This window comes from Stenella coeruleoalba, assembly GCF_951394435.1.
Source record: "Stenella coeruleoalba genome assembly, chromosome: 6".
In the NCBI taxonomy this organism is placed as follows: Eukaryota; Metazoa; Chordata; class Mammalia; order Artiodactyla; family Delphinidae; genus Stenella; species Stenella coeruleoalba.
In genome coordinates, this window is record NC_137151.1 from 125,215,899 (window position 1) to 125,230,725 (window position 14,827).

Genomic DNA, 14,827 nt, shown 5'->3' on the forward strand with positions numbered 1-14,827 from the left:
GCCCACTCGGAATCGTGGTGGCTGCTACCGCTTCTAGGAAGAGTGGAGAAGAGGCCACTGGTCCTCTGTGTGTGGACATCGCCAGCCACATGGGGCGCTGTCTTGTCTCTGACTTCACCACTACGCTCACTATATCCACCTGGAAACACAAACCCTCTAACCGCTGCCTAACTGGTCCAAGGGGGGCTGGAGATGAATCAACCCCCTTGTCAGTGGTCCCTGGGCCCCTCCAGCTCCCACCCTTATGGCCTTCCATATAGACTTAGAGAATGAAACGTGCCCCCCACCTTTGCTCTTGCCCTCATGCCCGCTCACTGCATCCAGGACTTCACCTCTTCTTTCTATCTTCAGCTTCCTTGTTAGCTACTTCCCGTCAGCTATAAACATGCTCAGTCTCTAAAACATTTCCCCTTCATCCTGTACCCCTTTGACCTCCTTCCTCCACCTTTTGAAGAGCTGCCTGCCTTCTCCACCCTTTCTTGTCCTGTTCTTTCCTCAGCTCTGCATCACCCCTCCCCCACCACTGCTCTACTGAAATTCCTCTCGCTGAAACCATCAGTGTCTCCCGACTGACTACTGAGTATCAGCAGATACTTCAGATTTCCTCTCAGCTGCACTTACACTACCTTCTGTATTTTGACACTCTTCCTTCATTCCCTTTCCTTTCCTCCTCTTTTCACTGGCCTTGAGCTTCTGTGTATCTATTTGCTTCTTTATTATTATTATTTTAATTCGAAAGGGTATTTTTAAAATTTATTTATTTATTTTGGCTGCGCTGGGTCTTCGTTGCTGCACGTGGGCTTTCTCTAGTTCGGCGAGCAGGAGCTACTCTTCCTTGTGGTGCGAGGGCTTCTCATTGTGGTGGCTTCTCTTGTTGCAGAGCACAGTTCTAAGCGCCCGGGCTTCAGGAGTTGTGGCTCGCGGGCTCTAGAGTGCAGGCTCAGTAGTTGTGGCACATGGGCTTAGTTGCTCCGCGGCATGTGGGATCTTCCTGGACCAGGGCTCGAACCCATGACCCGTGGCAAGTGGATTCTTAACCATTGGGCCACCAGGGAAGCCCTCTATTTGCTTCTTAAATGTTGGTGTGTCCTTTGCTCCTGGCCGCATTTGGCAAGAAATGAGCTCGGTTTGCAAGCAAGAATGAAAGGAAATAAGGAGTCCAGGAATGTGGAGACTTGAAGAGCTGGAAAAAAACAACTTCTTCTGGACCCCAACAGGAGATAAAATTGAGCAAGTCTACAAACATCCAATTAAAATTCAATTTCTTTTTTTTTTTTTTTTTTTTTTTGCGGTACATGGGCCTCTCACTGCTGTGGCCTCTCCCGCTGCGGAGCACAGGCTCTGGATGCGCAGGCTCAGCGGCCATGGCTCACGGGCCCAGCCGCTCTGCGGCATGTGGGATCTTCCCCGACCGGGGCACGAACCCGTACGAACCCGTGTCCCCTGCATCGGCAGGCAGACTCCCAACCACTGCGCCACCAAGGAAGCCCTAAAATTCAATTTCTTGACAAAGCATTCCTGCATTCAAATTCTGGCTCCATTACTCCCCGTGTAAACCTGGGCAAGATGCTGACCTTTTCTGTACCTGAGTTTGCTCATATATAAAGTGGGGATAAAGGCACCCACTTGATAAGGGTGTTATCAAGAGGAAACTAGTGAATACAGGAAAGGCGCTTGGAACAGTGCCTGACACATGCTCAGGGCTCAATTAAACTTAGAAATTGTTATTTTGTCAAAAGGGCAAGAGACGGTGGGTGGCTTCATTAGAATTCAAACATCTGGATCTTTGCCCTCTCTCACCGCTTTCGCAACTGACTTGTGTTATGGTTGGCAGGATACACTAGACATGTCCATTTGGCTGCCTCTCAGACAAACCAACAGGTCGGAAACTCAGCCCATCACCTTCCCCATCCCGGGGCTCCTTCCTGTCAGGGTAAAGGGACTAACATCCTCCTCCCTCACCCTCCCGCGTACCCCACATTCAGCAGACCCCGTTCCCTAAATCTGTCCCGGATCCATCTTTCCTGCGCTTTGCGCCCGGGCCTGGTGTTCCTCATGTCTTGCCTTGGCTCCTGTAACAGTCTCCACTCCAGACCCCTCAGATCCACCCGCAGGCAATGAGCCCTAATTTCACTCAAAGTCACCCAAGCAGAGGGTCGGATCATGGTGGAGCCCCCCGGGAGCGGTGACGCAGGGCGTGGCCCGCCGGCCTCGGAGGACCGGGGCTCCCGCTCCAGCCGGGCGGAAGCACGCGGACCCCTCGCTCCCCGGTCGCCCCCGGGCCCCCGCCGCCCTCGCTCTCGGTGCCGCCTACCCGCTCACCGCCAAGGGCCAGCTCACAGCCTTTCCGCCCGCGCTCCGCCGCCGGGACCACGCCCCCTGTGACGCGCATGAAGCCCCGCCCCCAGCCCATCACCAGACGGCGCGCAGCCGGGGCCCCGCCTCCCGGCGGAGCGCCACTGAAGCGCGAGGATTGGCTGGGAGTGCGCACCTCAGCCAATCCGGACTCGCCCCGGCCCTCGCGCCCCCCCCCCCCCCCCCCCCCCCGGTGGCGCTCCTGACAGTGACATGCTCTGGCGGTTGGGGCTGCGCCCGGGGCGGCCGGGCTGGGAGGGCTTGGGATGGAGGCGGCCGGGCCGCGGAGCAGGGACGCGCAGGGGCGAGCGGCGAGTCAGCCTGGCAGCCGAGCAGAGAAGAGCCCGCCGGAGAGGTGCGCGCCTTGAGCGGAAGGCAGGGGAAGCCGTCGGCGCCCTCCTCCAGGAAGCCCTCCAGGCGCCGCGTGGCGAGGTCTGAGGGTGGCGGCCGGCCGGTGGTCACTCCCCGAGGGAGGGGGCGGCCAGCTGGTGGTCACTTTCCAGGGGAGGGGTCCTTCCAGGAGAGGGGCCGCCAGCAGGCCGGTCTCTCGCGGGCATGAGGGTCCGCGCGGGGATGCAGCGCCGCCCGGCTGTCCGCGCGGGAGGCCTAAAGCAGGGATGAGCGCTGGGAGGACGAGCGGATGCGAGGCGTGGCCTGCGAAGGGCTCCGGGGAGGTGACGCTTGGGCTAAAACCTGAGTGACATCCAGGTGTGAGCCGCACAAGTTCTGGGAGCGAGCGCGCGGGGAAGAGGAAACCGCAGCAAAGGCCCCGAGGGCAGGAACGAGCCCTTGGGGTCCAGGGCAGTGAGGACTGCGGAGCGGAGGGGCTTGGGGCAGCTGTCCGCGAGCAGAGACGCAGAGCCCAGGAAGGACTTGGGGTGTCCTGGAGGTTTGAGAGTGGAGTGACGTCATTTAATTATATTACAAATTACTACTTTACATTTTAAAGGAATCCTTCTGGCTGCTTTGTAGGGAGTAGGGGTTGCAGGAAGCAGGGAAGCCAGTTGGGAATGTTTTGTCACAATCGAGGAGGGAGAGGCGGTGTGGACCGCAGTGATGGCAGGGGTGGCGGGAGAAGGGTTTGTACTGAGAATAAACCCGGTAGTTGCTGATGCGTCCTCCGAGTATGGGAGAGGTAGGGTTAAGACGGATGCCCCGAGGCTGCTGGCCTGAGCACCTGTCAGAGTGGGGGTGAAGACGGGGCGGGGGGGCACTCTAGCCCACAGAGCTGTTCCAGCCTGCTGGGACCTTCCCTTGGGCGGGGGAAATGCATCTTTGTTTGTTTGTTTGTGAGTCTTCACCCTCAATCCAGGAATTTGTTAAATACTTTCTGGGTAGGAGGGGTAATCCTCTCTGAGTGTGAGGAACGGGTGTGTGTCTTTAAAATGTGGGTCCAGGCCTAAATCTGCCATGTCTTTCATTAGGTCTCATTTGCTTGGAACTGAGAAAAGGGAGCTGGGAAAATGTACCGAGTGGAGAAGAGATTCGTGATGCCTTTTTCTTTTTGGTTATGAACCTAATAAAGTTTAGCTTTCCCGTGCAATATTGATAGCACTTTAAAGAAATAACAAATAATGGGGCAGAGAAATGTCTGAAGTGTTCTGAAATTCAAGCTTTGAATTAACTCAGCCAAGCAGGAGATTGAAGAGCTGTGGTCACTAGTAGTTTGAGTCATTTTGGAATACTTACCATTGGAAGTGAGAGCAGCGCTAGGGGCACATGCAGATTTAAGACTCAACAGGACCCAGGGATTCCTAATACCCCGGTGGCCAAGGATGGCTGCTCAGACTTCCCAAGCCCCAAAGCCTTGTGCTTGGGCATCTTAGAGACAAGATGCTGCATTAAAACACTCCATGGGGGGGACTTCCCTGGTGGTCCAGTGGTTAAGAGTCCTCACTTCCATTGCAGGGGCCATGGGTTTGATCCCTGGTTGGGGCACTAAGATCCCACATGCTGCAAGGCGCGGCCAAAAAAAACCACTCCGTGGGTTAAAGAACCTGTGTTTCAACAGCCACCATTGGTAATTGTGTTTGAATTTTCATGTGGATTGGTTTAAATGCTATTGCTGATTTTAAAGTCAGGTAAAATAATCAATGGTATCTGGCAGGATTGCCTACTATTACATATTCCTGAAAGTTTTTGGTACTGGTAAAAAGATATACAGATAAGTTTCACTTAGGGATCTTTCAGGGGCTGTGCGCTTTCTGTGACATTTGTCACCTTATAAATCAAGCCCCTATTCTGCGCCGGCCGTTGTGCTCAGTGTTGGCGACAGAGCTGGGAGGAAAACGGGAGCTTGTGGAGCTGCTGTTCTGTTACTTTCTGTTGAGACAGAGAATAAACAAGGAGCAAGTCTAGTGTGTTAGATGATGGGGTGCCTTGGAGAAACGGGGTGCCAGGGGGCACAGCCCTGGGGAGGAGGGCATGGGTGGCTGCAATTTTATTTAGAGCCCAGTTTGCCTCACAAGAAGGTCAAGTTGGAGCAAAGACCTAAAAAGTAAGGTGGGGGTGTCAGTGTGGTCATTCTAGGCAAAGAAAACGGAAAGTGCAAAGGGAGGAGAAGCCTGCACATGCCCCCCACCCCGCAGAGGAGACTGCATCTCAGGGGAGGCAGAGGGGAGAGAGGGGGAGCAGTGGGCGCCTAGATCACCCGAGCCTCACGCCATCGCAGGCACTGCAGGGAAATAAAGGAAAACTACTGGTGAAGTGGTGAAGTTGAAAAACCAGGGAAAAAGCCCTGAGGAATGTGCGGCTCCCTGGGACTGCAAGGTTCCCCTGCTTCCCTCAGGAGGAAGGTCGGAGTCAGGTAGGTAGCCCAGGCCCAGCGCACCACCCCTCCTACCAAGCGGTGGAAAAAAGTTTTGAAAGTCCAAAGGGACAATTTCCTAACAGTGATAAAGGAAACTAGCAAATACTATTGATAGATGGTTGGAAAACATGTATACATTTTCCATAAGTAATGAAGATGTGGAAATTTCTGAGCTTGTAGCATCCGGCACATGTAAATGCAGAGAAGCACCCCGACCTTGAACTATTTGCTCCTGTTGCTACGATAGACAGGGTGCAGCTGTGTTTCCAGATCTCACCTTCTTTTCCCTAATAGGCACGTCTTTATTTTCTCTCCAGCAGGAAAGTGTATATGGACTATAATGCAACCACCCCCCTGGAGCCGGAGGTCATCCAGGCCATGACTGAAGCCATGCAGGAAGCCTGGGGAAATCCCAGCAGCCCTTACGCGGCAGGTAATTCTAGAAGACACACGCAGATCAGAGACGTGGGGGGCAGAGGTGCTCTTAGAGAAATTAGAGAATCCCACATGGGATGACTCGGTTTTGAATAGATTTTCTGTTAACTGCAAATCTTTAGCTGTAATTTTGGGTAGTTTTTTCCTGAGAAGTCCAAATTTGAGCCTTGTTGATACCATAATCTTTCATCTTTAACATACTCTCCTGTCGTCCTTTCCCAGATGCAAAAGCTGTCTTATTAAGAATTGTTTGTAGTGACAGTACCTATTAAAACCCTGTCACGTATCTGTCTCAGTCGACTGTTACAAAATTTGCAAAATAGATCTTTTACAACATCAGGATCACATAGAATCCTGGTCTTTTTTTAAAAATAAAAATTACTTTCAAATTCTTCAATTATAAATATTCTTATATGTTTCTCGTTTATTCTTGTTTTAATGTAGAGCATTAAATTGGCGGTCTTGGAAAAGAATTTGCTTCAAATCAGGAGTCACATGGCAGAGTCACGTTGTGTCTTTCAGACAGTGAGCTGAAGCTGTGTCTTCTTATTTAATGCTTTCTCAGGGATAATGAAGATAAACTATCTTAACTGTGGATCACTGATGAACTAAAGTAACTTTGAGACTACTGCCACGCCCTAGGATTTAGCAACACCTGTGTACAAATTTATAGACTTGTGGGTTTTCATGTCGGTTTGCTTATTCAGAGCTTCACAGCTTGATAACTAAAAGCTTTTGCAAAATCAGATACTAGTCATTCATTAACTTTGTTGTTGGTTTATCTCATACATGTATTCTGGCTAATCTTCTGGACGTTGCCTTGTAGCTAATCTTTCCTCTAGTGAAACTGAAGTTTCTGACGCATAAAACTGGAGAATCCAGAGAACAGTCAAGTGCTAATAAAAAGCATTTATCATGAAGAAATTTAGGAATAACCCTCAGGGAGAAATAACCCTTCTCGACCTGATGACGCCTGTCTGTCTGTGGATTGCATGTTGCCTTGACAGCCTTTGTTTCCACAAATTAAGAACCATAACTAAAAATGCATTGCAGTAATTCTCTGTTGACACTCAGGTAGAAATGGAAAAGAAAAAAAAAAAGGAAAGAAAGAAAAAACCACCTGTATGGTAGAATGGTTTAATTATTTTCACAATATTATGATTTAATAATGATAATAATCCCTTGGAGGGTAATCTGTTTTAAGGCCAATATTAAGGCGGTGTGGGCAGAGTTCAGAAACCCGAGATGTTTTTTACTACCTCGCTTATAGCCTCAGTGTCCATCAGTCACGGATGGATCACATAAGTGGGCAGAGGCCCTGGCGTGAGTTCTGGTCGCCCTTAAAGCAATGGTGTGGACTGTACCGACGACCTAGGAGGAGAGTTGCAGCATTTGGCCCAAGTGGAAAATGCACGTTATAAACGTGCTGTGTGATTGATTCCCCTGCCCACCACCCAAGAAAAAATTACGTAGAGCAAGTATGACAGGTGTATAGTTTTGCTGTGAGAAACTCCCAAATACCTGGAGATTAAACAGCTTGAAATTTATTTCTCTCACGGTCCAGGGCCCACGTGGCTGCTCAGCCACTACCAGAGATGCAGCTCCTTCTATCTTAGAGCTTCTTCCATCTTTAACGTGCACCTGCCCCTTGGGGTCAAGATGGCTGCTGCAGCTCAAGCCATCATGTAAGCAGTCCGGCCTGTGGGACGGAGAGAAAGAGGAGGAGAAAGGGCTGCCTGAGTCCTTCAGAGACACTTCTGGAAGTTGCAAGTACCACTCTGGCCTGTAGCCCATTGCCAGAGGTTGGTCCCATGGCCACGCGTTGGCATTTCGGTTGCAGTGGAAGTTGGGAAATGGGCTCTAAATTCTTAACTCATCTAAGGCTTTCTTCATTTAAATGTGGCCTTAATTAAGATGTGTTCCAGCTGAAAATGCCTCCGTGGTAGGGAGGCAGAGTGGCAGCAAGGGCAGCCCCGACGCAGATGGGACGCGCACCAGATGCTCCCACCGCAGTTATCTTGGAGTAGCGGGATGGCAGGAGGTTTTGAGTACTTTCTTTTTGTATCATGGTATTTAGTTCTTCTACAATCAGCATGCCTAGTGTAATGAGAAGAAAACTTTACTAAAGCCAAGCTTTTGTCTCTTCAGAACTCTTTCTTAGCTGACACGGCAGTACACACGCCGTGCTATGACGTTCCCCAGCTCACCCCCCAGCACTGGTGGGTGCCTCAATGCGGCGAGGGTGTCACTGTGTGTACAGTGAGTTAGGTTGACGGTGCTCTCGCACGCACCCACTTTTCTTATTAGTGAGAACCTGCATGGTGGGTGGGGATCGGGGCTCAGGTTCACAGCTGAGGGCGTCCGCTCTCAGAGTGGGCCAGCGGCCTGCAGCATCTCGGGCTGGTCCCCAGATGGAACCCAGCTCTCCTAGCCCTGGGTTCTGGGGTTTTCCCACCATTACCCCTCCTGCTGCTGTCAGGGATTCCCTAGGGCCTTTTCCCCAGGTGTCTGGGGCTCACCTTCAAGGGCTTCAGTCCTCCCCCGTGAGTCGTCCACTCAGCTTGCCTGGAGGGCGCTTACTCTGTGCCTGGTGGGTGGGGCAGCCAACAGACAAAGGTCCTGCTCTTGTGAGGGGCAGCAGGCAGGGCAGTTACAGTTGCAGGTGTGTGAGGTGGACAGAGCCCTGTGGGGAGCAGTGAAGCCGATAAAGGGCACACAGTCTGGGGGAGGGGCCCCGCTTCACGGAGGATGACCCTACTCTCGGATGACGTACGTTTGCAGACATGAGGAGGGGACACCTGGGGAGGCACTGCAGGCAGAGGGCTGTGGGTGACAGCAGGGGGTTTGGGGGTCCCAGGGGTTTGGGGGCAGTGCCACGCTGGGCTGTGGAGGCCACTGGGAGGTGAGGGCTGGCTCTCGTGGGCCTGGAGTGGAGTGCGTCTGGAGGGCCTGAGCAGAGGGGTGACATAACTGAGGTCACTCGTGAGACCCCACACTCTGGAAACGTATTAAGGACCCCAAAGAGCCTCTGCTTATGCATGCTTTGTCTGTAGATATTTGCCATATCAGAGCTTAACACTAAAACACTTTAAATAGATACGTATCTATTCATTAAAGGTAACAATAATGAATCCATTACATGTTAACTTTTTTTTTATGAAAAAGAAACTATCTTTTCCAAAGCAGAACAAATTTAGTGAGAAGAATGGCACTGTTGTACATGTTTGAAAATCTTCAGGGTCTGGATAAATAGAAGACGTTTGGGTCCCATACCTGGCTCTGTATCCAGTCCATTGCAATATTCACATCACGTAGCCTCTGGAGGGCTTCCTTATATACCTGTGAGAAAATGGGTGTAAAAAAGGCAAATGATGTCTCAGTATTATTATGAAGATAGTTTTGACTTTGTGGACCCCCAGAGCTCCCCAGACCACACTTTGAACACAGGTGATTTAACCAATATTGGGTGAGTACCTACTGTGTGCCGAGCATTGTTCCCGGTGAGGGGAAAGCACAGAGCACAAAGAATTGTTAGGTTTTCAAGGCATTACTTTGGCCACTTTGTGGAGAATGGACCACAGTGGGGTCCGTGGAGTTGGGGTCATGCCAGGGGAATATCCCAGCCGTGGCCTTGACTCAGCTGGTGGCTGGGGCGGGGGGGGGGTTGGATTCTGGATATTTTTGACGGCACATCCTACAGGACTTGATAATGGGTTGGGTGATGGGGTAGGAGAAAGACAGGGGCTTTCACCCTGGTCCCCTGGAAGGACTGAGATGCCGTTTACTTACTGAGAAAGGAAAGGCTGGGAGCCTTTGAGAAAGGAGCCAGTTTGAGGGGAGGGAGGCAGGCATTCAGCTTTGTTCGTTTTTGTTTTCAAATTTATTATTTATTTATTTTTGGCTGCGTTGGGTCTTCATTGCTGCACGGACTTTCTCTAGTTGCGGCGCGTGGGCTTTCTCTAGTTGCGGCGAGCGGGGGCTACTCTTCGTTGCAGTGCGCGGGCTTCTCATTGCGGTGGTTTCTCTTGTTGCAGAGCACGGGCTCTAGGCGTGCACGCTTCAGTAGTTGTGGCTTGCGGGCTCTAGAGCGCAGGCTCGGTAGTTGTGGCGCACGGGCTTAGTTGCTCAGCGGCGTGTGGGATCTTCCCAGACCAGGGCTTGAACCCGTGTCCCCTGCCTTGGCAGGCAGATTCTTAACCACTGCACCACCAGGGAAGCCCCCGGACATCCAGCTTTGAATGTGTGTAGTTTCAGATGCCTGTTGGACATCCAGGTAGGGTGAGTGGCGTCCAGAACAAGGTCTGGGTTGGCATTTTGGGCGTATGTTGATGTACAAGTTGTGGACATCACCTTCTTTTTTCTTGGGTAAACACTGTTTACCCTAAACACCTAGGAGCAGAACGGCAGGGTCAGATGGGAGGTGTAAGTTTGACTTCCTAAGGAACTGCTGTGCTGTCTCCAAAGTGCTTGTACCAGTTTCTGTTTCCACTGATGTGAATGAGAGTTTCGTTTTCTCCACATCCTCCTGACCACTTGGACTGGCCAGTCTCTTCATTTTAGCCGTTCCAATAGGTACATCACGGTGGTGAGGTAGCCTCCCGAATCCTTGTGTAGAAGGGTCTCCAAGACTGATCGATAAGTGGAAAGGGAAGTTTTTGCAAACCAGTTTGTAAATTATGAAACCCATTTTTGAAAAGGAAAAAGAAAACCCTGTGAAATGCTTATATGAAGGTCTACAGGCACATCGAAACAGGCTCTGGGGGCTACACGCCACATGGGCCACCCGATTGTCCTGGGAAGGGCAGTGGGGCATGGGCAGGGGACCTGCTGCTGTGGGATCAGCCCAGCATCCCCTCAGAGGGGGCTTCTCAGCAGAATCCTGGAAGAAGAGTGGGCCGTGAGCTGGTGGACGGGCTTTGAGCGGCACTCAGGAGGAGCTAACAGCGGACCAGGCCGGGGTCCTGCCAAACTGACTGACATTTACTGCAGTCTTTTAAAGTATCACTGGTTGAAAGGACTGGGTTTCCTAGACACCCCAGACCTTCATTGTTTGTAATTAGAACCTACGCAATAGTCTTAAGGAGCGTGTGGATTACTTTGTATATTTATTTTTACCACATCTTTTTACATTTCTGTTTTTACGTATGTTTTATTATTTATTTGTTTATTTTAGTGGTACCTGCTCAAAAAAGTTTTTTTATAAATAGGACTGAATAGTCAAAAAAGTTTGGAGTCTACTGGTCTGCAGACTCAAAATGGCTATCAAACTTTTCAGAATTCCCACCCCAGAGCCTTTCTTTCTCTGCTGCATGAAGTTTGGTTCCTGTTTTCCTGCTCTCCAGTGAAACTGGGAGTCGCTGGGCTCCTAGCAGCTGTTTGAAGGCAAACGTGTCCCTGAGGCGGTGGCCTTTCTCATTCCCTAGGGGACTGGCAGTATGACATGGCACTGGGCTTTGTGTCGAGGAGTCACAAGTTCTATTTTTGCTGATTTGTGTTGTTTTGCAGTGTGATCTTAAGCAAATTATTCCATCCTTTCATTCTCCTGTCTTGACGGATGGGAAGCAAGGCAGATGGCCACAGCTTCCCCTCTCCCGTAGCATCCGGTAAGAAGAAAACCATGTCTCAGGGAATTTTAGGGTTCCCAGGCATTCTCCCATATTTGTTTCTGGCTCTTACTAAGTTACTGAAATCTCAGTAGTTTTCACTGATTTGCTGACATCTTACAGCTGCCCCTTCGCCGAGTGATTTCTGGTTGTAGCTCACGTTAGTGGAGCACGTTTTGTCTTAGAACTGCCCACTCAGATCTCTCACTCCTTCATGTCTGGTTGTTCTTTTAAACATGTGTTGATTGGACTTGGTGAAGCAAAGTTAATGAATTTCCACTTTGGTCCCTCAAGGTAGGAAGGCCAAGGAGATTATCAACGCAGCTCGGGAAAACCTTGCCAAGATGATGGGTGGGAGGCCTCAAGATATGATCTTCACTTCCGGGGGCACAGAGGTAAACAGTCTCAACAGTCTCGTGTTCTTTTAGCTGTAAATTATTTTTTTAAAAAAGTAGAAGGTGGCTGCCTCTTGGTATTATTGTTTTTTAAAGAAAGAGTAATGCTTTGTCCTTGATATAATTAGCCAACATTTATCCTATAAGTGAATTCCAGGGGGCTGGTAGGATATTTGTTACATAACGTATAAATTAATTTGCTTTGCATTGCTATTTCAATAAAGAGAGTTTCCCCTTCATTTTGGCCTGTAATCATTCCTTCGAATCCCACTAAGTTGCTTACCTTGTTAAGAGTGTGAGGTTTCCAGTCAGAATGGCCATCATCAAAACATCTACAAATAATAAATGCAGAGAGGGTGTGGAGAAGAGAGGACCCTTCTACATTGTTGGTAGGAATGTAAATTGGTGCAGCCACTATGGAGAACAGTATGGAGGTTCCTTAAAAAACTAAAAATAGAACTGCCGTATGACCCAGCAATCCCACTCCTGGGCATACATCTGGAAAAGACAAAAACTCTAATTCGAAAAGATACATGCACCCCAATGTTGATAGCAGCACTATTTACAATAACCAAGACATGGGAACAACCTGAATGTCCATGGACAGATGAATGGATCAAGATGTGGTACATATATATATATATATATATACACAATGGAATATTACTCAGCCATAAACAAAGAATGAAATAATGCCATTTGCAGCAACATGGATGGACCTAGAGATTGTCATACTGAGTGAAGTAAGTCAGACAGAAAGACAAATATAATGTGATATTACTTATATGTGGAACCTTAAAAAAATGATATAAATGAACTTATTTACAAAACAAATAGACTCACAGACACAGCAAACAAACTAAGGGTTATCAAAGGGGAAACAGGGGAGAGATAAATTAGGAATTTGGGATTAACAGATACACACTGCTTTATATAAAATAGACAACCAACAAGGACCTACTGTATAGCACAGGGAACTATGTTCAGTGTCTGGTAATAATCTGTAATGGAAGAGAATCTGAAAAAGAACATATATATCATGGAATCACTTTGCTGTGCACCTGAAACTAACACAACATTGTAAATCAACTCTACTTCAATTTAAAAAAAAAAAAAAGAGTTTGAGGTTTGACCCGATTTCAAAGGTACTTATTTTTAAATGGATAGAAGATACTCCGTGACCATGTGATGAAGTCAAGGTCTCTACTCAGTAATTCTCACCATCTCATTTTCTTATTGGAGAAGAAGGTCATCCACAGGTGATGTGACTGTCCACATAAAAAACCAGGAGAATCTGCAGCTAGATTATTAGAGTCAGTAAGTAAATGCAGCAAAGTTATTAATAAAAAAATCAATTGTATTTTTATGTACCAGCAACAAACAGGTATTTACCAGAGCACCAAAAAATATCAAATTCTTAGGAAATAAATCTAGTAAAAAAGCTTTTGTAAGACACCCGCACACACACGTTGGGAAAGGAATAGAAACATTACCGAGAGCCTTCGAAGAAGTTCTAAATAAATGCAGCGTATACCGTGTTCACAGATGGGAAGACTCAGTGTGATAAATACGTCAGCTCTTTCCAGATTGATCTGTAGATTCAAAGCAACTTCAGTCAAGATTCTGACTCTTTTCTGATGGAATTTGCAAACTAATTTATATGGAAATACACAATGCCAAGAATAGCCAAATCTTCAAGATTAAGAACACCGTGAATTGTTCTACTAATTAAGGCAGACGGTCTTAGGGCAGGAGAGACACGAGGCCCGAAACAGGGCCATACCTGGATGGGTCCTTGTCACGTGACAAGGCCTGGCCTTTGTGATGTTGGAGAGATGGATTTCTTAGATAAAATACAGAAAACTTTAATCATAAAAGAAAAGGTCGATAAATTCTACCACCACCACCACCACTAAACAATTTGTAGTTCATCAGAAAACCCTGAAGGAAATCAGAAGACCAGCCTGACAGTGGGTGAAGATGGTAGAAAAATGGGCGAGAAAAGTGAATATGCACTTCACAGAGAAACCCATGTGGTTTCTACGTGGGAGAAGGTACTCAGCCTCATGAAGTGATCAGAATACAAGGGTAAACAACAACATGGGTTGCCTCTGCCCACCCATCAGGATGGTAACAATTAAGAAGTCCAACGACAAGAAGTGTTGACAAAGGATGCACAGCAGCGAGCACGCACGGTGCTGGCAGGAGTGTAGGCTGGAAACCGTTCTGGAAGGTGGGTGGGCATCACCTCGTGAAGTCGAGGCCACGCCACCCCATCAGCCAGCAGCTCCTCTCAGGTACGTACCATAGAAGAAGGGGGCACGTGGGCAGCAGGGGCAGGCAGGAGAGACTGGCGACAACGCAGATGTCCCTGCAAATAGCATGGACCGATATTCACACCTCTGATGCAGTCCCGGGTGGAAGGGTACCACACAGTCCCCTGCAGCAGCAGCGCGGAGGGATCGTGAGTGTGGAGCGGCGGGCGTCAGCCAGCGGCTATGCTGAGCCGGGCCCGGGCCGAGCCAAGCTGGCCAGAGAGGATGGGAGCTGCCGCCAGGCCCCTGGGCACCGACCACCCCCCAGGACCAGACTCCTGGTGCCCCGCAAGGGGCCGCCCCTGCTGCCCTGTGGGCCGTCCTGGTCTTGCCTGGGGCCAGGTGCTGAGGGGCCTGGGGGCACGTGGTACGTTTTTAGTTGCGACTGACCGGTTCCGACAGAGGCTGCTGTGCTCCCAGTGCCACCTGGGCGCTCAGCGTGGAGTCCTGTGCCCTTTGGTACCTGCAGGTGGAGGCGGCCCATGGGAGGGGCCCAGGCACCTTCGTCGCGTTCACGGTGGGTTGGCTCAGGTTTGACCTGAGGTGTGCGGCCCCCGAAGGCCCTCCTTTCCGGACCAGGAGTCGCTGTGTTTTCTGCGAGGGGGTGACCTGGGGCTTTAAAGGGCCATCCACCTTCAGAGGGACACATCCAGCCTTCCATCCTGGCCGTCTCCTCCCCTTCATCTGGTTTGCTGCGTCTCAGACCTGGGTGAGCCCTGCCGTCGGCCGCCTGGTCCTCCATCAGGGCCACCTTTTGGGCTCTCAGTGCCTTTCAAGTCCTCTGAGCACCGGCTGACCGCGTGTGGGTTCCTCAGCACCCGACAAGCAGCAGCTACCGCCTTCCCGCTGGGCGGCGCCTTCAGACACACGAATAGGTGGGATCTTCAGTTGAGAAAAAATTAATTCAGTCCAATT

At 49.9% G+C, this 14,827-nt stretch overlaps 1 protein-coding gene across 1 annotated transcript in view; it reads left to right on the plus strand.

Moving 5' to 3' along the window:
* Positions 1 to 2,621: 2,621 nt before the first annotated feature.
* The window catches only part of SCLY (selenocysteine lyase), a gene marked incomplete at its 5' end in the record, with an annotated part of 29,018 nt that continues 16,812 nt past the window's right edge, over positions 2,622 to 14,827 (plus strand). Inside the window, 3 exons of the mRNA XM_079924211.1 lie at positions 2,622 to 2,710; positions 5,485 to 5,597; positions 11,497 to 11,597. Of these exons, the coding sequence (XP_079780337.1) occupies positions 2,622 to 2,710; positions 5,485 to 5,597; positions 11,497 to 11,597 (303 nt within the window). The remainder of the gene's footprint in view (positions 2,711 to 5,484; positions 5,598 to 11,496; positions 11,598 to 14,827) is intronic.